The 23,796-nt window shown below is 38.5% G+C and overlaps 2 protein-coding genes across 7 annotated transcripts in view; one reads left to right on the forward strand and one right to left on the reverse strand.

Moving 5' to 3' along the window:
- The window catches only part of LIAS (lipoic acid synthetase), a 475,402-nt gene that overhangs the window by 338,791 nt on the left and 112,815 nt on the right, over positions 1-23,796 (reverse strand). The gene's annotated exons all lie outside the window — the stretch shown is intronic.
- SMIM14 (small integral membrane protein 14) overlaps positions 1-23,796 on the forward strand; it is a 74,689-nt gene that overhangs the window by 11,609 nt on the left and 39,284 nt on the right. For 2 of the 6 annotated variants that reach the window (XM_082728907.1, XM_082728909.1), the window contains exons 2-3: positions 8,642-8,794; positions 22,986-23,095. In XM_082728907.1, the coding sequence (XP_082585033.1) occupies positions 23,021-23,095 (75 nt within the window). In that variant the 5' untranslated portion in view covers positions 8,642-8,794; positions 22,986-23,020. Of the gene's footprint in view, positions 1-8,641; positions 8,819-22,985; positions 23,096-23,796 lie in introns of all 6 variants that reach the window. The other 4 variants (XM_082728908.1, XM_082728910.1, XM_082728906.1 and 1 more) reach the window with 2 other exon arrangements.

A 23,796-nucleotide genomic window follows, 5' to 3' on the forward strand; every position in this document is an offset into this window, starting at 1 on the left:
ATTAGTCTGTAGCATCATAATGTTAGTATTACTAAGTGATAGATAAATATTTTGTTCTCCATGTTTAATATGAAAGGTAGCCAAAGTTTTGGGATATCTCTACCCTTTCATTTAGTCCATTGTCTGATTTACTACTGGATAAAAACTTCTGCATAAAAACTTGGGGTCAGAAAGGTGTTTCTAGGAGAACATTATTTTTAGAGGTGAGCAATTACCTCTGTGATATAATTGGGAATAAGGTTAAAAATAGAGTAGAAAGCAAACTGAGGTTTAGGCTCCCTAAATGCCCTGGAGGCAGTTCTAGCAGTTTCTGGCGTATTTCACTTTCTCAGTTTTGAAACTTTGGAGCTCTCATCAGTAGAATTGATGCTTTTTAGAAAAAAAAAAAGAATGCTTATTCTGAGTTCCCCATTTCTGACCATCTTCTCTATTTTCTGTTTAAAAAAAAATAATTATATGCATTCTGAATTGTTACTTTGCTCTTTGCTCTTGCTGTGGGTTTTTATTTTTTAAGTGGAAAGAATTTTGATACCATTGTTGATCGCTGTAAAGATTTGGTTGGCTATTTGAAAAGATGATTTCAGCATAAATCACTTTCTTAAAATCACAGTAGAAGATAATTTCCATCCTGTGACCTTGAATCAACCTTGGTTACCCATGCTTTTTAAAGAAGAGCCCCCTATGTTTGCCTGGGGGGAAACAGAAGAGTGCTTTGTTTTTCTGTAACACTATATTTACATTTTAATTTTTATAAAAGATTTTATCCATCTATTTTTGAGAGAGTGTGCACGCAAACATGAATAGGGTGGGGGAGGGGCAGAGGGAGAAGCAGACTCCCCACTGTGCAGGGAGCCCAATACCAGACTCAAGCCCAGGACTCTGGATCATGACCATAGCTGAAGGCGTATGCTTTACTCACTAAACCTCCCAGGTGCCGTGTATAAAACTACTTTTAAAAAGATATTAAGTATGTTTGAAATTTTTGGTGCTAAAAGATAAAATAGTACAATGAGTCCTTGTGTACTTATCAGTTGGCTTCAGCAATTATTTAACTCATGGTTGTTTTATTTTGTCTATACTTCTCCCTTTGCATTTTCAACTAGATCCCAGGCATTATCTCTCTTTGACTGAAAATACCTAGAGGGATCTCTCAGAGATAAGGACTCTTTAGATGTGATAATCGACATTGTAATTATGCTAAAAATATTTTTATAGTAATTCCTAAATGTCATTTAATCCAGTCACTGTTCAGAGTTTCCGGTTCTTGCATAAATGTTCTTTTATAATGTTTGTTTGAATCAGGATTCAAACAAGGTCTGTACATTGCATTTGATTACTGTCTCCTAAATCTCTTCACCATATCCCTGCCATATTTTTGTTTATTTACTTCTTGCTATTTATTTACTGATAAATCTTAGTTTTCCTGAATTTAGGTGCTGCATCCAAAGTTTTTCCTTATTCAAAGAGTCGATACATGATCATTATAGGATACTTGAAATGAATAAAGAGGAAAATAAAATCCTTCACCCAGAGACACCCAATGTTGAACTTTTGGTATACATTCTTTCAACTTTTTTGAGCATGTGTTTTCCTGTGCTTTTTAACCATGTGCATGTGCTATGATTATTTTTATATCCTATTTGATATATTGTGTTGTGATCATTTCCCCATGTCATTATGAAAAAATGAAACATTTGGCTGCATGATACTTCGCAGTATGTATCATAATTTAAACATTCCCTTTTACCCAGACATTTAGATTGTTCCAATTTTTGACTCTTACAAAATTATGAGAACCATCTTTGTACATAAATCTTTGTATTTTTGATTTTTAAAAAATTTTTTCATTTTTTATAAACATATAATATATTTTTATCCCCAGGGGTACAGGTCTGTGAATCGCCAGGTTTACACACTTCACAGCACTCACCCCAACACATACCCTCCCCAATGTCCATAACCCCCCACTTCTCCCAGCCCCCCTCCCCCAGCAACCCTCAGTTTGTTTTGTGAGATTAAGAGTCACTTATGGTTTGTCTCCTTCCCAATCCCATCTTGTTTCATTTTTTTTGATAGAAGCAAAAGAATTCAGAGGGCATGAATATTTTTTAACTTCTGGATTCATTTTGCCATAATAGTTATTATAATTTTTAATCTCAAATACAGTCTGTAGCTTACTTAAGAATCTGTTTGCATATGCTCTATGTTATTAAAATGCCTTTGCCAGCCATATTAGTCAAATATGTTTTTTTCCCAGTTCTTTTGCTCTTTTTATTTTATTTGGGATTTTCTTCTTTTTTAATGTACACGGTATTATATTGTAAATTTGTTGGTATTTTCCATTGTATATGGTAGTTCTTCCACAGTGGTCAAATATTCAACTAAATTGTCTTCTAGAATTACTGATAGGTTTTTTTTTTTTTTTTTAAGATTTTATTTATTTATTTGACAGGCAGAGAGAGAGGAGAGGCAGGCAGAGAGAGAGGAGGAAGCAGGCTCCCTGCTGAGCAGAGAGCCCGATGTGGGACTCGATCCCAGGACCCTGAGACCATGACCTGAGCAGAAGGCAGCGGCTTAATCCACTGAGCCACCCAGGCGCCCCACTGATAGGTTTTTTTTCCTTTTTACTTGCTAGGAGGTTTTCCTAGGACCATTTATTAAAATATTGATCTTATTATTTGTAATTCAGACTTTGATGTATAAATAAATACATTTCGTGGTTGGTATGTTCAGAAAATTCTATAAGAAAGAATTTATTTATTATTTACTAAGTCGTTTTATCTCTTATCCTTTTGCTTCCTCCACCTTCTTTTTTCCTCCTTACCGTCCCAGCTATTGTGTATATCCAGATGTCTTTGATTCTGGATGTGCCTTCGGAAAATGCCTGTTAACAAAACTAGTCTAGTCCTTGTATTTTTCCTCCTGTTCTTTTTTAATGTATATTTTAGAAATGAATTTGAAAGTGAATTCCCATTTGCCTTTATTTTAAACTCAATTTGACAAAACAACATATCAACATTAGTAGTTTGTGGTATTTACAGTTTCAGTATTTTGATTTTCTTGTTAAAGCTTCCACTGGAGGGTGAGTAGAAGAAAGGAATGGTAAACTTTTTTTTTTTTTTAAGATGTTATTTATTTATTTGACAGGCAGAGATCACAAGTAGGCAGAGAGGCAGGCAGAGAGAGAGGAAGGGAAGCAGGCTCCCTGCGGAGCAGAGAGCCAGATCCGAGGCTCCATCCCAGAACCTTGGGATCATGACCTGAGCTGAAGGCAGAGGCTTTAACCCACTGAGCCACCCAGGGGCCCGTAAACTTTTTTTTTTTTTAATTTAAGTTTTTAATTTTAATACAGTGTAGGAAATATACAGCATTATGTTAGTTTCAGGTGTACAGTATAGTGATTCAGCAGTGCCGTATAAGTGCTCATCATGATAAACGTACTCTTTAGGGAAAGGTAAACTTTTCCAAACTGAGTTTGCGAAGAATGATTACACCAGATTTAGGGCAGAGGCTGATTTTAGAAGTACCCATTGTGTGGTCCATTATATACTTAGTCATTTCTTGTTGATGATGGAATTTGGTTCATTTTGTAATACATTTACTTAAAAAGTTTAGAAACCTTTATATATATCATATATATGTATACACATACATACATACATACATATGCACTCACACACTTTTTTGGGGGGGGGAGAGGGAGAGAGGGAGGTGGGGAAGGGGCAGAGGGAGAGGGAGAGAATCTTAAGCAGTCTTCTTGCCCAGCATGGAAACCAGCAGGGGGCTCAGTCTTAGAACCCTGAAATCATGACCTGAACCAAAATCGAGAGTTACATGCTTAACCAGCTGAGCCACCCAGGTGTCCCACCTTTTATTATATAAACTCTAGCCAACAAATTCAGTGATGACAAAGGGTCAGATGAGGATTAAGAAGATTTTAGTATATTCACTCCAAGAGAAAATTGAGATGGAATTATTTGTTCCTAGAGCTAATAGTTCTGGTAGGGGGAAGAATAAAAACCTTACTGTATGGTTATTCTTTTAAAAAGTTAATATTTTGGGGGGTTGCCTGGGTCACTCAATCATTAAGCCTCTGCCCTCCGCTCAGGTCATGATACCAGAATCCTGGGATCGAGCCCCGCATTGGGCTCCCTGCATCAGCCTCCCTACTTGGCTAGAATCCTGCTTCTCCCTCTCCCACGCCCCGCTTGTGTTTCCTCTGTCACTGTGTGTTTCTCTGTCAAATAAATAAAATCTATAACAAATAATAATAAAAGCTAATACTTTTTGAATAGTTCAGAAGCCACAAAATGGTATACAGTGAAGTGTCCTTACTACTACTGCCTCCTAGCCACTTAGGCCCCCTTCCAGAGGCAACCAATTATGTAATTATTTTTACATACTAAATTCTTAAGGTTTTAGATAATTTGTGAACATAGATAAATTTTCTATAGATAAAAATTATTTAAGGGGCGCCTGGGTGGCTCAGTGGGTTAAGCCGCTGCCTTCGGCTCAGGTCATGATCTCAGGGTCCTGGGATCGAGTCCCGCATCGGGCTCTCTGCTCAGCAGGGAGCCTGCTTCCTCCTCTCTCTCTCTCTGCCTGCCTCTCTGCCTACTTGTGATCTCTCTCTGTCAAATAAATAAATAAAATCTTTAAAAAAAAAAAAAAATTATTTAAGTTTTTATTGTGTGGGAGTTTTGGCATCAGTCTTTAGTATTTTGGGCAGAATCATTTATTTAATGTATGAATGTTTACATGTATATACAAGTTTACATATCCTTAGGTAAATACATAATTGATTCGAGCAGTAAAATGTAGTATGACAACTTCTGAAAATGAGAAGATGTCATCTGATCACCTTAACAGAACCCATACAGTCATTTTAATGTGGTGTAATTCTTCCCTGTGTTTAAATTCTGGGCATATAGTAATTCTACAGTCTTTTCCCCCCTAACCACAAGAATTCCACATTGAGTATTCTGGATTCTGTACTCATTTATTATGAGGGAAATGAATTTTCAGTAATACTGCTCTTGGAAGCAGGGCAGGGAACTAATCTTTATTGAAGAAGAGAGAAAACTAGAGATTGGCAACAAAGTAGGGAAGTTAAATAAGGGTACATATTTGTATAATGCAGCCTTGGGAAAAATAAAGGAAAAATCAAGTTATACTAATTCTTGGTTTTTTACTTTTATAGAAAGATTATATTTATTTAGCAGAGACAGATATAGGTAGAGAGGAACATAAGCAGGGGGAGTGGGAGAGGGAGAACAGGCTTCCCACTGAGCAGGGAGCCCGATGCAGGGCTTGAACCCAGGACCCTGGGATCATGACCTGAGCTGAAGGCAGTTGCTTAATGACTGAGCCACCTCGGTGCCCCATAATTCTGGGTTCTTAGACCTGATTTTCTTTGCTTTCCTTTTTTTTCTCTTCTTTCTTTTTCTCTTTTCTTTACTACTACTCCACCCCTTCTCCCCCTTTCCTTTCCCCTTTTCTTCACCCCCCCCCCCCCGCAACTGTGAGGCTTGAACTCATGATCTCAAGATTGAATCGCATGCTTTACTGACTGAGCAAGCCAGGTGCCCACTCCCCTCTCGCTGCTCCCCCAGCCGCCACCCCCCCGCCTTTTTTTAAGGAATGAATATGAGATGTGTAGAGGATAGGTTGCCATTTTATTATGTTTTGATATAGGTACCAGGAGGATTTATTTTAAAAAGGAAAAGAAAAGACCTTTCCAAGTCATGAATTCGGTTCATGATGGAACCTCAGTGGAGCAGGGGCAGCAGAAGCCAAAGATTTCAGGTCATAAAATATAAAGTGGTTGAGTGCTTGCTTGGAAGGTCAGAAATACCTAATACATAGTATTCTACCTTAAGTAAAAATTAATTTTTAGCCTCTTGGTAGAATTACAGGGAGGGTACTCAAAATGAAGTTTCTGGAAAACAGTGGATAATTGTGGAATTAATAGTACATTGCCCAGTTTCGCTCATTTAAGATAGAGTGTCAGTAATAATCTGTTTCTTTTTATCATTTACAAGGACTTCTAGGATCACCTGGAAGTAGTGTTAGTCTGCTTTGTCTTCTCTGGTCTGTTACAGTTTTGTGTGCTTTCCTTGTATTTTGTTGTCCTTGACAGTTTTGAGAAGTGTTGGTTAGGTGTTTTGTAGAATTCCTCTCAATTTGGGTTTGATGATTTTTCTCATGATTAGACTTAGTGTGATGTTTTAGGGGAAGAATACCACAGAGGTGAAATACCTTTCTCATCACATCTTATTAAAGGGTACATGACAGCAACATGATTTATCACTAATGATGTATACTTTGATCTTTAGGTTAAAGGTAGTATTTGCTAGGTTTCTCCACTATAAAGTCACCTTCTCTTTTTGTATTCTACCCTTTAGAAGTTAAGTCACGGGCACCTGGGTGGCTCAGTGGGTTAAGCCGCTGCCTTCGGCTCAGGTCATGATCTCAGGGTCCTGGGATCGAGTCCCGCATCGGGCTCTCTGCTCAGCAGGGAGCCTGCTTCTCTCTCTCTCTCTCTCTCTCTCTCTGCCTACTTGTGATCTCTGTCAAATTAATTAATTAATTAATTAATTAAAAAAATGTATTTATAGAAGTTAAGTCACTAAGTCCAGGACACATTCAAGGTCAGAGGAGAGTTAAGCTTTACCTCTTAAAGGGGTTAAATCTACATAAATTATTTGGAATTCTTTGTGGAAGATTTATTCCTTTCCATCCTTCTGCTTTCCCTCCTCTGTTGGGAGTATTTAAAAATAAACCACAAATAACACACACATCATTGATATGAACATTTTTATGGTCCTCTTTTTTTTTTTTTTATTTGTTTTTTAGTAATTCTGCACCCAATAAGGGACCCAAACTCACAGCTCCTAGATCTAGAGTTCAAGAGTTGCCTGTTTTACAAAGGAGCCAGCCTGGCACCCCTATTGGTCTTGATACGTATTGTCATATTACTTTTCAGAATTTTGCAGCAGTTAGCTGCAGGACTAGCAGTGTATGAGTAAACTTCCAGTGTACTTTTGTACTTTCTGTGTTTTGCTTTTTAAGTGAAAGTTCAAATTAGTTTGCCTGTATCTGATGACTTAATTAAGATGACTTTTTTTTTTTTTTTTTTAAAGTAAACTCTACCTTCCAGTTTGGGGCTTGAACTAAAGATCAAGAGTCGCATGTTCGGCAGACTGAGCCAGCCAGGTGTCCCAGGGTGACTTTTTATGTTTGTTAATGAGCAATAGTGACTTTTTTGGGAATTGTCTTTTCTCTTGGGCTTTACCTATTCCAGAAATTCTTTAGAGACGCTGATGTCTATTTTATTAGTTCTTTTGTCTCTTAGAGACTTAAGAGATCTATCTACCATTTTGCTTACTGGCTCCTAATTTTTAATGATCTTCAGGGTATTGTCTTTTATTCGCATTTCATGACCACATCCTTCTCGGTCCTGTTGTATTTTTAAAAATTTTTCCCTGTTTCTGTTACATTTACCTACCTACTCATAGGAAATTTGCTATCCACTGGTAAAGCAAGAAGTAAATAGTTTAAGGCCATTTATAGGTAAAGGTCATGTACCAGTAGTTCCATTCCAACTTAGTGAGAACTGTTGCAGGTTAATTTAGCATATGACCAGATTATTTCCTTTAAAAATTCATGACTGAGTCTCCCAACCATTTTGTGTTAAAAGCGCTTTTGAAATATTTACTGTTTTGCAGTGTGCTATAGAAATTGCTAACTCATTTGAAAATGACTTTTATAACCTTGAAACCTATGTTAACATTTTATTACATTTTGGAAATTTTTGTTACTCCTAGGTTTTTGTAAAATTGCCTCTTTTATTTTTTTAAATATTTAATTATTTATTTATTTGACAGAGAGAGAGATATAGTGGAGAGAGGGAACACAAGTAGGGGGAGTGGCTGAGGGAGAAGCAGACTTTCCGCTGAGCAGGGAGCCTGATGCAGGTCTCCATCCCAGGACCCTGGATCATGACTTGAGCTCAAGGCATATGCTTAACGACCGAGCCGCTCAGGCGGCCCAAAATTATCTTTTGAAACAATTTAGAATATAATAGTTTCTTAAAAGGATCTAACCAAACCAAGTATTTTCTTCTGTAAGAGGAACAAAAATGAACACTCACATACACATACTAACATAGAAATGCTTTCCTCCTTAAATCTTTTTTTTTTTTTTTTTGAAGATCTTATTTATTTATTTGAGAGAGAGATATCACAAGTAGGCAGAAAAGCAGGCAGACAGAGAGGGAACCAAGCTCCCCGCTGAGCAGAGCGCCTGACGCAGGGCTCAATCCCAAGACCCCAAGATCATGACCGGAGCCAAAGACAGAGGCCTAACCCCCTGAGCCATCCAGGTGCCCCTCCCTAAATCTTTAATGTCTTGTAAGACATTTTTTGCCTTCATGTGAGTCCTTAACCTCTATGGCAACAAAAAATAGTTCCAAAATGAAAGAGCTTAAGTAAAATTATCTAAAGATAATCTAGGGTTTATTGTTAATGTGTTAGTTAAAACATTAAAGAAAATTAAAATACCTTCTAAATATTATTTCATATTGTCATTGGATGTTATTTTCAATGCTTCTTTAGGATTTTAGATCTTTTTTTTTTTTAAGGTTTTACCTGTTTGAAAGAGAGAGAACAGGTGGCAGGAAGAGGGAGAAGTGGAATCCCTGCTGAGCGGGGACCCTGTTGGGGAGAGCTCCATCCCAGGACTCTGGAATTATGACCTGAGCTGAAGGCACACACTCAACTGACTTAGCTACCAGGTGCCCCTAGATCCATTTTTTATGGTTTGTAATTTTATTAACTCTTTAGCTAATAGTCTAAGATAGATAAATATTTAAATAGAAAAATATGTAAAAATAGGGGCACTGGGTGGCTCAGTGGGTTAAGCCACTGCCTTCAGCTCAGGTCATGATCTCAGGGTCCTGGGATTGAGTCCCGCATCAGGCTCTCTGCTCAGCAGGGAGCCTGCTTCCCTCTCTCTCTCTTTCTGCCTGCCTCTCCGTCTACTTGTGATCTCTGTCTGTCAAATAAATAAATAAAATCTTTAAAAAATATATATGTAAAAATAGACTTTATGAATTTGGTTTTGGAACCACCTAGAAGGAAGGGACACAAATAACCTATAAAAAGTTCTTAATCTGGGGCGCCTGGGTGGCTCAGTGGGTTAAAGCCTCTGCCTTCGGCTCAGGTCATGATCTCAGGGTCCTGGGATCGAGTCCCGCATCAGGCTTTCTGCTCAGCAGGGTCCTGCTTCCTCCTCTCTCTCTCTCTCTGCCTGCCTATCTGCCTACTTATGATCTCTGTCTGTCAAATAAATAAATAAAATCTTTAAAAAAAAAAAGTTCTTAATCTTACTACGATATAAAAATGGATTAATACTACATAAAAAACTATAATAAATAAAAAGCAGCTATAAAGAGCTGTTAAAATCAGTAAGACAAAAGTTTGAAAAAGAAGAAATATAAATGCCAATAAACTTGAAAAGATATGCAGCATTATTGGAACTAGGAAATAGAAACAATGAGTTACATTTTGGGGATCAGACATTCTGGTATAGATATATCTTGAGTATATATCCATATGTTATTGTACTATCAGTGATAATAATACTGTATGTAATTACTGTGTTACACAGTAACATGTACTATGTGCTGTTGATAGAATTGGCAAAGGCTTTTTGTGAATGACCTTATTAGGCCTAGATATTAATTTTTTTGTACTCCACCCCACAAAAATGTGGGCACAAAGATGGTTGTTGCAGTATTATACTAATAAAAAGTTGGAAAGTCCATGGAGGCCTGGCTGGCTCAGTAGAGCATGCAGCCCTTGATTTCAGGGTCATGAGTTTGAGCACCCTGTTGGGGGTAGAGTTTACTTTAAAAAAACATTGGCAGGTCCCTAAGTAATCTCTACTGAAGGAATGCTAAATAGGTTCATGTTTTTAGAGAATTATGTAGCCATTACAAAGAATGATGTAGAGCTTTATGTATTGAAAGGTCTGAAAGTTTGTTGTTATTGTTGTTTTTTCAAGATTTTATTTATTTATGTGAAAGAGAGCATGGGGAGGGTAAGGGGCAGAGACAGAGCAAACTCCCTACTCAGCAGCAAGCCTGATGCAGGGCTTGATGCCAGGACCCTGGGATCATAACCTGAGTCGAATGCAGAGGCTTAACTAACTGAGGCACCTAGAAGCCATGGTCTGAAGGTTTTTTATGCTACAAAACTGTAAGTTGAAGAATATGTATAATATGATCTGTAGGATCAACCAAAATGATATTTGTATATATGTACTTATAAGGGTGTACATACATGCATATGTATGTATTTATAAGGCTGTACATAGATGCATATGAAGAAACCTGCAGGTATTCACAGCAGACTATCAGCAGTGGTACCTCTGGGGAAAGGGAGGAGACTTGGGCAGAGAGGAGTGGAAAAGTTGACATTTTCCATTTTCCTCTGTGTACTTCTGGGGTTACCACTGATACCAAGTGATTTGATAAAATTTTATAACACTGATAACTTCACAGTTATTTGCTATTAAGAATGTTTTAGCCTCATTAAAAACAACTTTTAAGGGGTGCCTGGATGGCTCAGTCAATTAAGCATCTACCTTTAGCTCAGGTCATGATCTGATGTCCAGGGATTGAGCCCTACATTGAGCTCCCCACTCAGTAGGGAGTCTGCTTCTCCCTCTGCCCTCACCCTACTCATGCTCTCTCTCTCTCAAATAAATAAATACAGTCTTAAAAAAAACAAAGCCGCTTTTAAAAAGTTAATTTCCCAAGTAATAAATCTTGTATATAAGCATGTAATTCTAATGCATAATTCTACAAAATAGGGTAGTGAAACTACAGTCTACAATCTACTTTTTCACCTTTTCCAAAGATATAAGTAAGAGATTAAATTTGACTTCCCAAAGGTGAAATAAGGTAAATTAAACCCGCCCAGCATGAGCTGGAGTGTTTAAGGTTCTAACAGCAGATAATAACCTAGTTAACAGCACTGGAAAGTTCCGTTAGCATATAGAAACAGGATGACTCAACTGACTTATTACCACTGAACTCTATACCAGGTCTGCTAGTTGCAGTGGAAGGAGGAAATGACCTGAATATGAGGGATATGGGGGATTGCATTTGCCCTCCCAACATTCAGAGTGAACTCTTTGACTTCTGTGATAGGAGTTGTTTAAGAGTGGGTTTTTTTTTTTTTTTAAAGAGTGGTTGGTTTGAGAGCTTTAGATGTGTGTACAGTTCTGTCCTTTATGTGACATAAAAAGCAATCCATAAACTGTTGGTTAATTTATGCCCACAGATTTCTGTCACAAATATTAATTGTAATAGGAAAATACTGATGTATAAATTAAATGCTTATTATCAAAAATTTCAGAGTATGGAAAAGAATTGTATAGGGACCCTAGTAGCTGTCACCCAGCTTCAATAATTATCAACGAATGGCCTATTTTATTTCATCTATTTTATCTATGCCCACATTTAATTCCTTCCTTCCTCCCCTGGATTATTTTGGATTTTGATTTTTTTTTCAGTGTATTGTTCATGTTTTCATGACTTAGGCGTTTTATGACCAATTGCAATAAATCTGGTTGTCTTCAAGAGTCAAGTCCATAGGGGCGCCTGGGTGGCTCAGTGGTTTAAGCCTCTGTCTTCGGCTCAAGTCATGATCTCGGGGTCTTGGGATCGGGCCCCACATTGGGCTCTCCGCTCAATGGAAGCCTGCTTCCTCCTTTCTCTCCGCCTGTCTCTCTGCCTACTTCTGGTTTCTCTCTGTCAAATAAATAAATAGAGTCTTTAAAAAAATACTTAGTATATGTGCTGCCGAAGCGAGCACTAAAAAAAATACTTAAAAAAAAAAAGAGTCAAGTCCATGGCTTTGGTATTATTTAGCATTGTTCTTATATTAGGGACATATATTGAGGTGAACAATAACTCTGCAACAAAGACATCAAAACCATTGTTTTAATATCCTTAGGTATTTGTAAAATACCCTGCTGTACCCTGAAGTAAATTCTAGATATTTGTAAAACACCCCAAATAAATTCTGATATACCAGAATTCTGATTCAGTAACGATAGAGTTCTGTCTTGCCCACGATAGAGCAGCTATTTAATGTCTGTGGACGCATGAGGTTTAAATGTGAGGTAGGATTGGTTAAGTTTTTTGCTCTAGTGCTTAGCTGCTGATATGCATTGACACTTGTTCTGAGGTTCTTGCCAAAAAAGAGCTGTTCCATTCTGTTAAAAAACAAACAAACAAACAGGTAATTTTTAAGTGGAAACTACTAACTGAAAGCTGCACAGTACTTAAAATAGCTCAAGTTTATGTGAAGAAAAGTTCCACAGGAGGATAGTACTATTGAAGAATATCCTGGGTATAAATACATTTTCTCATTTTACTGGAGGCTAAGTAGTACTGTCTACTTTAAAATCCTAGTAGATTTGGAATATCTGGGTGCCTCAGTCAGTTAGGCATCTACCTTCAGCTCAGGTAATGCTCCCAAGGTCCTGGGAACAAGTCCCACATTAGGCTCCTTGCTCAGTGGGGAGCCTGCTTCATCCTTTGCCTGAGGCTTTTGCTGCTTGTGTTCTCTCTCTCTGACAAATTAGTAAAATCTTAAAAAAAAAAAAAAAATTCCAGTTGATTTATGTGCTTGTGGCATATGTAGATAGAGAGAAAATAAACGTCAGAGATTCAGCAAATATTTATTCACCGCTGTGGCTTACGCAGTAAAGGAGGTGTTTAGAGACAGAGTGAGTAAGGTAGGTTCCTGCCCTCAAGAAGCTGTGGGCTCTTCGGAGGTGGAGGCTTTTTGGAGGTGGAGGGTAATGGTGGTATTGGTGGAAACTGGCCTTATTAGTCAAATGGATTTTTTAAAAGACTTAAAAATATCTGTGTTTTACAATTTTTGTGGGTGATAAAAACAAGTCTCCCTTTTTCCCTAAAAGGCGATTTGTTAGCATTTCTGCGTTCAGAGGGTACAGAACTGGGTAGGTATTAAGCATTTCAGTATTTGAATTTCATTTAAAAAAATCTTATAGTATCTTTTAATTTCAGCTGACATTTTATTGGCCTGGGGAGGCACAGATAAGAGGGAAAGAGGGACCACAATTGTAAGTAGAGATTTGCTTATGGATTTGAAAAGACAGGTGAGAAAGAGGCTTTCAGGGGTGAATTTTTATCTGCCTATAAGAATGGGGTGATACATTTACTTTCAGGGTTTTCTGATTTGGGTATGTACAGTAAGTTCTCTAACATGAAAGCTAATCATTTTTTTAAAAATTGGGCTCAGACTATACTGTGAAGTAGTTCGTATTAGGTATTTCCTACTTTCTGAAAGAGTTAGGCTCTCCAGCTTAGATGGCCTGAGACTTCTCTTTCCCTTCTAATTCCCACATCCTCTTAGCTCAGGCATACAGATCTCCAAAGATACTAGATGGGAAGTAGGTTTGCCTTGACCTTCTGAAACTTGATTTTATCTCAGTCTATCTTGGATATTTCCCCAAATCATTACAAAGAAATTTGCCTCATTCTTTTTTTTTTCTTTTTCTTTCTTTTTTTTTTTTTTAAGATTTTATTTATTTATTTGACATAGGGACAGAGTGAGCATGAGCAGGGGGAGGGGGAGAGGGAGAAGGACAAGATGATTGCTCCATGCTCTGAGCCAGCTGTGGGACTCCATCCTAGTACACTAAGACCATGACCTGAGCCGAAGTCAGCCGCTTAACTGACTAAGCCACCCAGGTGCCCCATGCCTCACTGTTTTCAACAGCTGTGTAGGATTTCATGTATTCATACTATCATTTATTTAATCAGAACCACAGGGAAGAAGGATATACACTTTGCTTTATAATTTTTTTCTTTCATAAACAGTGAACATCCTTATACAACAACATTATGTGATTATTTGAATATGGATATCCAAGTTAACTAGATAAATTAATTTTTACTGATCTTTGGGTAGATGAAAGTGATAATTGGATTTGCATCTCTTAATATGTTTTGTTTATTGGCTCTGTATTTCCCTGTAAACATGATCTTTGTTTATTTTTTGTAAGGTTGCCATTTCTATAATGATTTTTCAGAGTTCACTGTAAATTAAGGAAATGAACCAGATGTGTGTTGCAGGCTTCTTTCCAAGCTCTTTGTCTTTTTATTTTACAGTATATTTTTGGTTTATAAAAACTGTTATAATTTTTGGCTGCCAGATTTATTGGTCCTATATGGTTTCTTGGATTTATGTTGCTTTGCAAGTATTCCAGTAGTCTTCTTGTAGTTATACATTTGTGGCTTTTAAAAATTAAAGTTCTGTACTTTTTTTTTTTTTAGATTTTATTTATCTATTTGACAGACAGAGATCACAAGTAGGTGGAGAGGCAGGCAGAGAGAGAGGAGGAAGCAGGCTCCCCGTGGAGCAGAGAGCCCAATGCAGGGCTCGATCCCAGGACCCCGGGAATCATGACCTGAGCCGAAGGCAGAAGCTTTAAACCACTGAGCCACCCAGGCGCCCAAAGTTCTGTACTTTGAAAGTCTTAATATATGAGTATACATTCATTATAAGAAGTGTTCAAAAATTGACAAAGTGAAAATCTATCTTTAAATTATATTATTTTCCCTAGAGCTAACCACTTACTAAGTTGGGTATATATTTTTCCAATCTTTTATGTGTGCATCATACTTCAATTAAAAAGAAAAGGGTTATCTTACTGTTTATTAGATGGTTGATGGTTGAAAGTGGCACCTTTATCATATTCTAAATGCCCCTTAAAAAGCTTGTGTTAGTTTGTGGGTGTTCTAATCCATTTTTCTAGTTGGTTTAGTTGACTTTTTTTGTGTGGCCTTATTTTATTTATTTACTTTTTAAGATTTTAGTTATTTATTAGAGAGAGACACAGTGAGAGAGGGAACATAAGAGGGAGTGTGGGAGCAGGAGAAGCAGGCTCCCCGCTGAGCAGGGAACCCAATGGGTTCCTGGTTCCCAGGGAACCCTGGGGGTCCATCCCAGGACCCTGGGATCATGACCTGAGCTGAAGGCAGATGCTTAACAATTGAGCCACCTGTGTGACCTTATTTTAAAAAGTTAAATCACTGGGACACCTGGGTGGCTCAGTCAGTTAAGTGGCTGCCTTCTGCTCATTGCATGATCCCAGGGTCCTGGGATTGAGTTCCTGCATCAGGCTCCTTGCTCAGCGGGGAGTTTGCTTCTCCCTCTGCCTGCTGCCCCCCCTACCTGTGTGTTCTCTCTGACAAATAAATAAGTATTAAAAAAAAAAAAAAAAGTTGGGGACGCCTGGGTGGCTCAGTCCTTAAGTGTCTGCCTTGGGCTTGGGTCCTGAGATTGAGCCCCACCATCAGGCTCCCTGCTGAGCAGGAAGCCTGCTTTTTCCTCTCCCACTGCCCCTGGTTGTGTTCCCTCTCTTGCTGTGTTTCTCTCTGTCAAATAAATAAATAAATAAAATCTTTAAAAAATAGACACACACACACACACAAAAACATAAACCACTAACACATTTGGAATTTTTTTCAGTGTAAGGAATGAGGGTGGGAAGCCAACTGTGCCCTACATCATTTATGGAATAATTTGCCCCCGCCCCAGTGATTTAATATGCTGTCATCAAACCTGGATAATTCTAGAAAGGACGCACGTCTGTTATCTCTGACCTATTGAAAGAGCGTTTTGGTTAGGCTTCCTATGTTGACCAGCTTTCCTCTTACCAGTTTTCCATAATACAGCCAAGGTGATCTTTTCGAACCACCCTTTATGGGCTTCACATTGCTATTTGGATGAAGACCTATGGCTTTCTTTGAGTTCCTCCACCATGTCATTACTCTTACTTGCTCCAGGGTCTTTACACTCCTATTCCTTTTGTGTCTGCAATGCCCTCCAGAACCCAGTCCTCACACCTTCTACTTCTGTCTTGCTCTGTAGTGCATCCTTCCACTTTCAACTCAAAGTTAACTTCTTTTTTCTTTTTCTTTTTAAAGATTTTGCTTATTTATTTAACAGACAGATCACAAGTAGGCAGAGTGGCAGGCGGGAGGGTGTGGGGGAAAGCAGGCTCCCGGCTGATCGGGGAGCTCCATGTGGGACTCCATCCCAGGACCCTGAGATCATGACCTGCGCTGAAGGCAGAGCATAACCCACTGGGCCAACCAGGCGCCCCACAAAGTTAACTTCTTGATAAAATCTTCCCTGGCTCCCTAGGTAAGTTTAGAACCTGTATGTGCTCTCTAAGCAACATTTATCTTAAAAAAAAAACAAAATTTTTTTTTAAGTAAACTCTGTACCCAATGTGGGGCTTGAACTCATGACTCTGAGTTCAAGAGTCACACACCCTTCTGACTGAGCCAGCCATGTGCCCTCCCACCCCCTCTTTTTTTAAAATAACAGCCTTTTTTAGATATAATTCACATGCCATATTTTGCATTTTGTGTAAAATGCAGTGGTTTTTAGTATATTCATGGAGTTTTGTGACCATCACCTTAATCAATTTTGAAACATTTTCTTAACCCCAAAAGAAAGCAGGTATCAGTTAGCAGTCAGTCCATTTCTTCCCAAGCCCTCTAGTCCTGGACAACCAGAATTTTTTTTTTTTAATTTGGTAAAATATTTGTTATATTTGGTAAAAAATTTGTTATAACAAATATATTTGTTATATATATAAATAAATACATTTGTTATATATATATATATAAAACAAATTTTTGCTCTCTTGGCTTTCTGTCTCCTTATACAGTTCACCCCTTTTGATAAGACTTGCAGCTTCACTGAGATGTGTGATCAAAGTTTAAGGCATTAGTACCACTTTCAGCTCTGAAGTTCTCACCATTTCTGTCCTCCTGTCCTTTGAAGATTTTATTCATTTCTCAGGGAGAGAGAGCACAAGCAGGGGGAGCCACAAACAGTAGGCAGAGGGAGAAGCAGGCTCCCTACTGGGCAAGAAACCCAACGTGGGACATGATCCCAGGACCCTGGGATCATGACCTGAGCCAAGGTAGCTGCTTAACCAACTGAGCCACGCAGGTATCCTGGTTTCTGTCCATTTTTTGTTCGGGATATTCACAGGTTGTGACTTTTTTCTTTTTTGGTTAATCTCTGTGATAGGCCACAACTTAAGGTTCACAATTTTTTTTTCAGGATTTTACTTTTGGGGCATCTGGGTGTCTCAGTCAGTTAAACATCTACCTTTGGCTCAGGTCATGATCCTGTGGTTCTCAGACCAAGCCCCACCTTGGGCTCCCTGCTCAGCAGGAAGTCTCCTTCTCCCTCTGCCTTTGCCCCTCCCTCTGCTTATGCCCCCCCCCCCCCGCCAATAAATAAATAAAATCTTAAAAAAGAAAAAAAGAAAAAAAAATTTTGAAAAAAAGGGTGGGGTGGCGTCTGGGTGGCTCAGTGGGTTAAAGCCTCTGCCTTCAGCTCAGGTCATGATCCCAGGGCCCTGGGGTCTCGAGCCCTCAGCAGGGAGCCTGCTTCCTTCTCTTTCTGCCTACTTGTGATCTCTCTGTCAAATAAATAAAGTCTTTTAAAAAATATAGAAAAATAAAAAAAGATTTTATTTTCAAGTGCTCTCTACACCCAAGATCCAGAGTCACATGCCCTATCAACTGAGGCAACCAGGCACCCCTCTATGGTCCTCTTCTGATGTTCCCATCTTAGGGAGATCATTTGCATGGTGTTTAAGAGCTAGGAACATGCATGTAAAGCTTTTGAGAGAATACAGTGTGCTTATTATGATTATTATGATTATTCAGAATGATTTCCCATTGCACTTCAGAGCTGTGGTTCCCAGGACCAAAACCAATCAAAATCAAGTAAGTCGAGGAAAGACCCTGCTGAAGGAGGTCATTTTTTAAAGCCAAGTGACTTGCTCAATGATCTTACATAATTGAGTTTCAACTTTCCCAAAAATGTTAATCCACAAACAGTAGGCAATGGTGGTCACAGCACAGACACCTCCTTGCCCAGTTAAACGATAAATAAAGGGTATCCTATTACCAAAAACAACTGCAAAACAAAACAAGAAAACAAACAGAAAAAAACAACTGTGGCCAGACAGTCTAAGATTTTTGTTGTACAGCTGTTGTGGATTTTGTAATACTTTCAAGAGTCAAGGAGAGGTTTCTGATCGTAGCCTCATTTAGATTTATTAATCTAAACTAGGGCCCTGCCAAAGAAAGTGAATCTTGAACCATGAAAACCTCCTTTTAGGTCTTTTTTAACTTGGCAGTGTGAATTCAGGGGAGTTAACCAGTGAGGTGAAACAGTTACAGGCACGCTTTGATAACCAAAGAGGCATTGCTAGAGGTCTAGGCATTGATGGATAACCACCGTCAACAAAGATAAACCCTGTTGGGGCACAAACCATTCCCGTTAAGGTAGTACTGTTAATAGGTAGATTCAGAGAGAATATTGTGTTTGCTCGTTCAAGACACAGGTCAGTTAGGTTTTCTCTTTAGCTTGAAATAAAATATTCTAAATTCCGTAACTTACCCCACCCCACCGCCCTGTAGCAGTGGCCTGGGAGATATAGATGGTAGCATCATCTTTCCAGGCCAGTACCACTGTAAAAAACGGAAAAAAAGAGGGTTTCACGTTTAGTTAAAATACGAAGTCTTGATCCAGTGTCTTCGGAGGAGCGCCTTGATGTCAGCTCATCTTCCTAATCAACCTGATGTGGAGGTCTCTGGTGTTTGCATCGGACCGGATGTCTGGTGCAGTTTTTGTCAGTGGTGGGATGTGTGTCCAGTGTTCGAGTCCCTCTCTGGGTGGTGAAAAGGATCTGGTAGATAATCCCTTCCAAGGAAATTCTAGGGCAGTCTTTGTTCTTACTGACTCCAAATCAGAAGAATGGGAGACAACTGGAAACAGTATAGTAGGTCCCAGCCAGATACTTGAGGAAACTTAGAATTCAGGATCCAGTCCCAATTTATAGGCCTTCTTTACCAAAAACCCGCATCCTACTTTGCTTGCATAGGCAGATGTTTCCCTTATTATATATTGAAGTTTTTAACCTTTAGAAACCTTAGTTTCTAATGGAAGTAGAGAAGTAAAACAATTGTGAACGGACATTGCTTTAGCATCCTGTGGCTTGGCAGACTTTAAATACTTTCTGTAATTTCTAGAAACGCGCTTTCCCCAAATATCTTTAGTTCCTCTGTAAAAGGAAGGCAAAATTGATAAACCTGTGTTTAGTAATTAGTGTTTCAATATTTTATCTTATTTAGAAATGATATGGCTATTTAATGAATTTAAATCATTATCTAAATAAACAGAACTTTAAAGTTTCAGGTTATCAAAAAGATTAGGAGGAAACTAAAGTTTACCTAAAACCTTTTTATTTAGTCTTTTTAATTGTTTTTAACAATTTTGTTTAGGTTACACACAAAAGCCTTAGACATTAGGCCATTGCCGCAAACTCTTTTTGGCTGACAGATTTTATGAGAGAGAAAATGAACTTAGAAAAGTTTTGTATTTGATCTGATAACCCAAAAGACATGTCTTGTTTTAGTTTAACCAACATACTTAAACTAGCTTTTATACTGAAAGTTATCCTACATCATGTGAATTTGAAAAACATTTGGGTTCATTTCTGTTATATTTCTGAGGTTTAGAAATACTTAATAAGCACTTATTTTTAAGCCATTTAAACAGTTCTTTTTTAAAGTAAGCTCTAGCATGGAGGTTGAACTCACAACTGGAGATCAAGGGATGCCTGCGCCACCACCTGAACCACCCAGGCGCCCCATGAAGACTTTCGGGACTTGTATTTTTGGGGGCACCTGGCTGGCTCAGTAGGAAGAGCATGCAACTCTTGATCCTTAAGGTCAGAGTTCCAACCCGATGTTGGGTGTAGAGATTACTAAAGAAAGACCAAAAAAAAAAGATTTGTATTTGTAGAGATAGGCATACCCCCCTGAATGTGCCAGATTTTGTCTGATCTTGGAAGCTAAGCAGTGTTGGGCCTGGTTAGTACTTGGATGGGAGACAGGAAAGCTTAAGGAGGCTTGGCCTAGAGTTTGGACAAGAGAGGCTCACTTGCAATTTGAATTTTAACTCCCCCCAACCCCCCACATACACACCGCTTTTAGTTTTAGTCTTGGGAATTGGGGTGGTCTAGATAGGAGTTAATATTTACATCTCAAAGGCACAGGGGAAGAATGCAAGTTGCTCTGAGACTTTGTTTTTGTAAGGTCAATAAGCCTTTTGAGATAAATAGAGGTTTTGGAATTGGTAATAAAAGGAATAGGTGAACTTTGAGTTGCCTCTAGGGCTGCATTTCTAATTTTGCCAAGATTTGTAAAATGCAGACAGTTGCTCTCAATTCCTCAAAGAATCGGGTTTATAATTTGAATGACGTCATAGGTGGGTCCACCCATCTGATTGCCTTTTTTTTTTTTTTAAGTAAATACTTTTACAAAGGCTTCAGAAGATTTTTTTTCTTTCCTTCTCCGCACCTAGTTTCATTTTAGCTTATGGGAGGAGGCCTAAAAAAATATTCTTATCAGGATGTGTGTATCAGCTTTCAGTCTGGCCAATGGCTAGTCCCAGAGCTACTCAAAAATTCTTTTACGTTTCTTGTCGGTTTTCGCCTAGGACAAATAGCAAACATTTCTGGCCGTATCAAATAACCCCCCTTAGATAGAGAAGTACTAGAATGAGTCCTCAAATAAAGGAAGATACAAGGAAGTGGTAAGAATGAAAGCTTTTTGCTAGGTACCTTTTACAACTTTAGTTTTTCACTAGCCTTTTACAACAAATCTTCTAATGAAAATATTTTGGAATTTTGAAGTCTCTTGCATACTGTTTAAAATAGGCATCCCATTCTGTTTGATTTGAAGCCTTGCTTTTAAGTGCCCTTCTTAAATGATCTTATCTAATTGGAATGTTTCTTGTAATGGCCATTGTAATTCCTCTGAGGAATTTTGGTAGGACCCTAGCCACAATTAGAATTTAACCTGCCTTTCTGTGCAGCATATCTAGCTGTAAATGGGGTGTAGTCCACATTTCTGTCTAGCCTCATTTTGGGGCTGCCAATCTGATGGTTACCAAGCCAGGTTGTGAGGACATAATAAAGCTTGGTAAGATTTTGCCACTTTGTCAATATATCTTAGGCATAAAATAAGCAGGGGTGCCAGAAGGAAGCATTTGGGTTTCTTGGGAGTTGAGGGGGATGTGCCTCTGGGTTTGGAATTGTGCAGTGTTACGGTTAACTCATTGCACAGGAATTTTCTCGAGGTTGGAGGTGGCCTAGTGTCAACCTAACCTGTTCAGTGAGCCACTTAAGGCGGGAGTTTTTGATTTGCGTGATGGATACTCTTAACAGCTCATAAGTGTTCTAGTGCCCACCAGCTTTTGTGGCTTTTTTTTTTCTTCTGAGATTCTTTTAGCTATAACCCTTTATCTAGACAAAATAAGACAAACAAACGAACATGCACCCTAACATACTTGCAGCAACCAAAAGGTGTTACTGTGGACTGGCCAAGAAAAGGCTTTGCATACCATCACCAGTTCTCAGCATGCATTCAACCAGCAGACTCCAGTAAGTGGGGACTGTGGGTTGGAACTGAGGAAAGGACTAAACCACCATATGCCAGTAAGTGTGTACTATGACTAAAACTGAGGAAAGGTATTCCAAACAACTGGGGAATTGTGGGACTGAACCAAGAGGTAGGGACTCAGGTTCCAGATGGAACTGTATGTCAGCTCAAACTGACCCATTAAGCCCGGGACTGAAAAGCTGGTTGGTTAGAAGTTCAACACAAAGATAGCAGAGCTTGGGGCGCCTGGGTGGCTCAGTGGGTTAAAGCCTCTGCTTTCGGCTCGGGTCATGATCCCAGGGTCCTGGGATTGAGCCCCACGTCGGGCTCTCTGCTCAGCGGGGAGCCTGCTTCCTCCTCTCTCTCTGTCTGCCTCTCTGCCTACTTGTGATCTCTGTCTGTCAAATAAATAAATAAATCTTTAAAAAAAAAAAAAAAAAAGATAGCAGAGCTCAAAACTGACAGGAACTTCCCAATTCCCAGTGACCCCCAGAAATGGCTAGAAAGAAAGAGAACTCGAACAGTTCATGGGTTATCACACCTGTGTTTCTTGTTGTCCCCAAAGCTATCAGAAGTCTCACTTGATCCTGCCGCTTTCACCAAATTTGTTAAATAACAAAACTTAAGCAGTAAATTTAAAGATCAAATTGGCCTTATTCAACAATTCATGAGCTGGGCAGCATCCCATCTAACAAATAGAAAGGAGCTCCACCAAGCTGTAGAAAAGGAAAGGTTTTTAAAGGCAGAAAGGGGGTGGAAAAAGGAAATTATTAGCAAAGAATGTACTGTTTTAGGCAAGATCACCTTCCCAAGGGGGAATGGTAGGAATGTATGGATGGGTTAGCTCACTAATGCTGACTGGGTAATTTCATGTTGGTTGGCTGAAGGTTATGGTTCTTAGAGCTGAAACTGCAATTAGATTGGGTGATTAGGTCTTGGTTTGCTGAGATGGACTTTAGCATGAGTGACTCCCATTTTGGGGCCTGCTGTCTCCTTTTTAACAATAAGAATTTTAAGGGATGGCATAAGCGTTTGGTCTATGGCACTACTGTAGCTAACAAAGTTAAAGAAGTAAGCAGAGTAGGACTCTAGCATCATCCGCCACACAAGAGAGCCAGGATAGAGCATCTGAAGACAGTCACATTTGTAGGAAATCAGTCTGATGGTAGAAGGGGTAGGCAGTTGTTTCTATAAATTCATAATTTATATAATTAATTCAAAATTTATATAATCATAATTTATATGTTAGTATAAATTCATAAATATAGGTCATTAATAAGTAAACTAGCCTAAGTTTAAGAGAATTACTATGAATCTGTACAATAATATGAATTTTTCATAGCTCAACAGAAAGAGTAATGCTCCACAGTTGTCTTACACTTTCTTTTCTTGCTCCTAGATTTAAACAGTCGAGTTAAATCAAGCTGGGCAATCATGGCAGAAGGTGGATTCGATCCCTGTGAATGTGTTTGCTCTCATGAACATGCAATGAGAAGGCTGATCAATCTGGTGAGATGAATGGGACAGTCCTATTCAGAATTGAACTGTGTACCCCTTCTGTCCTATTTTTGTGGGCATGGGTTATTGGAGAATTTTCATTTGATGGTCACTGAAATTATTTCATAATTAAAATTCCACGGCAGTTTAAGTCATAATGGTCAAAGTGCCTGCCAGCAATTCTTTTATTAGAGATAAAAACAGATTGTTATCTGTTTATGGTAGTAGATTTATGTTGGTGATATCACCGTCATAGGTAAGTAAAACGTGTGTATAACCTTTTCTGTTCTGTCTTAAGGCATATGGTCTTTATCTATATGGAGCATGTTTACTTGATAAATTGCTATATGAGGTCACAGTTCCTCTTGTGACATGGTTCAGATCCTACTCTAACAAATGACATAACAATAAAAATCTCTATATAAAACATTTCCAAATCCAAATCAGATTCTGAACAAGCTTTAGATAGTCTCATTGAGTTGATTGTTGTGAGGTTTGAATTTATAGGGTTTTTAAGACTTTCCTAAGTCTCTAGACTTCTAATGTATTATACTTTATACTTTTTATGTGCAAAAGAAGAAATTAACTATTATTAACAATAAGAGATTATTATGTTAGACAACATTTTATTGTTCTAGAATACTCTTGTACAGAGGTATATTATCATAGACCAGTTAATAAAGCCAGGAATAAACATTTGTTCAAATATTTGA

The sequence above is a fragment of the Mustela nivalis genome, assembly GCF_964662115.1.
Source record: "Mustela nivalis genome assembly, chromosome: 4".
Lineage (NCBI taxonomy): Eukaryota > Metazoa > Chordata > Mammalia > Carnivora > Mustelidae > Mustela > Mustela nivalis.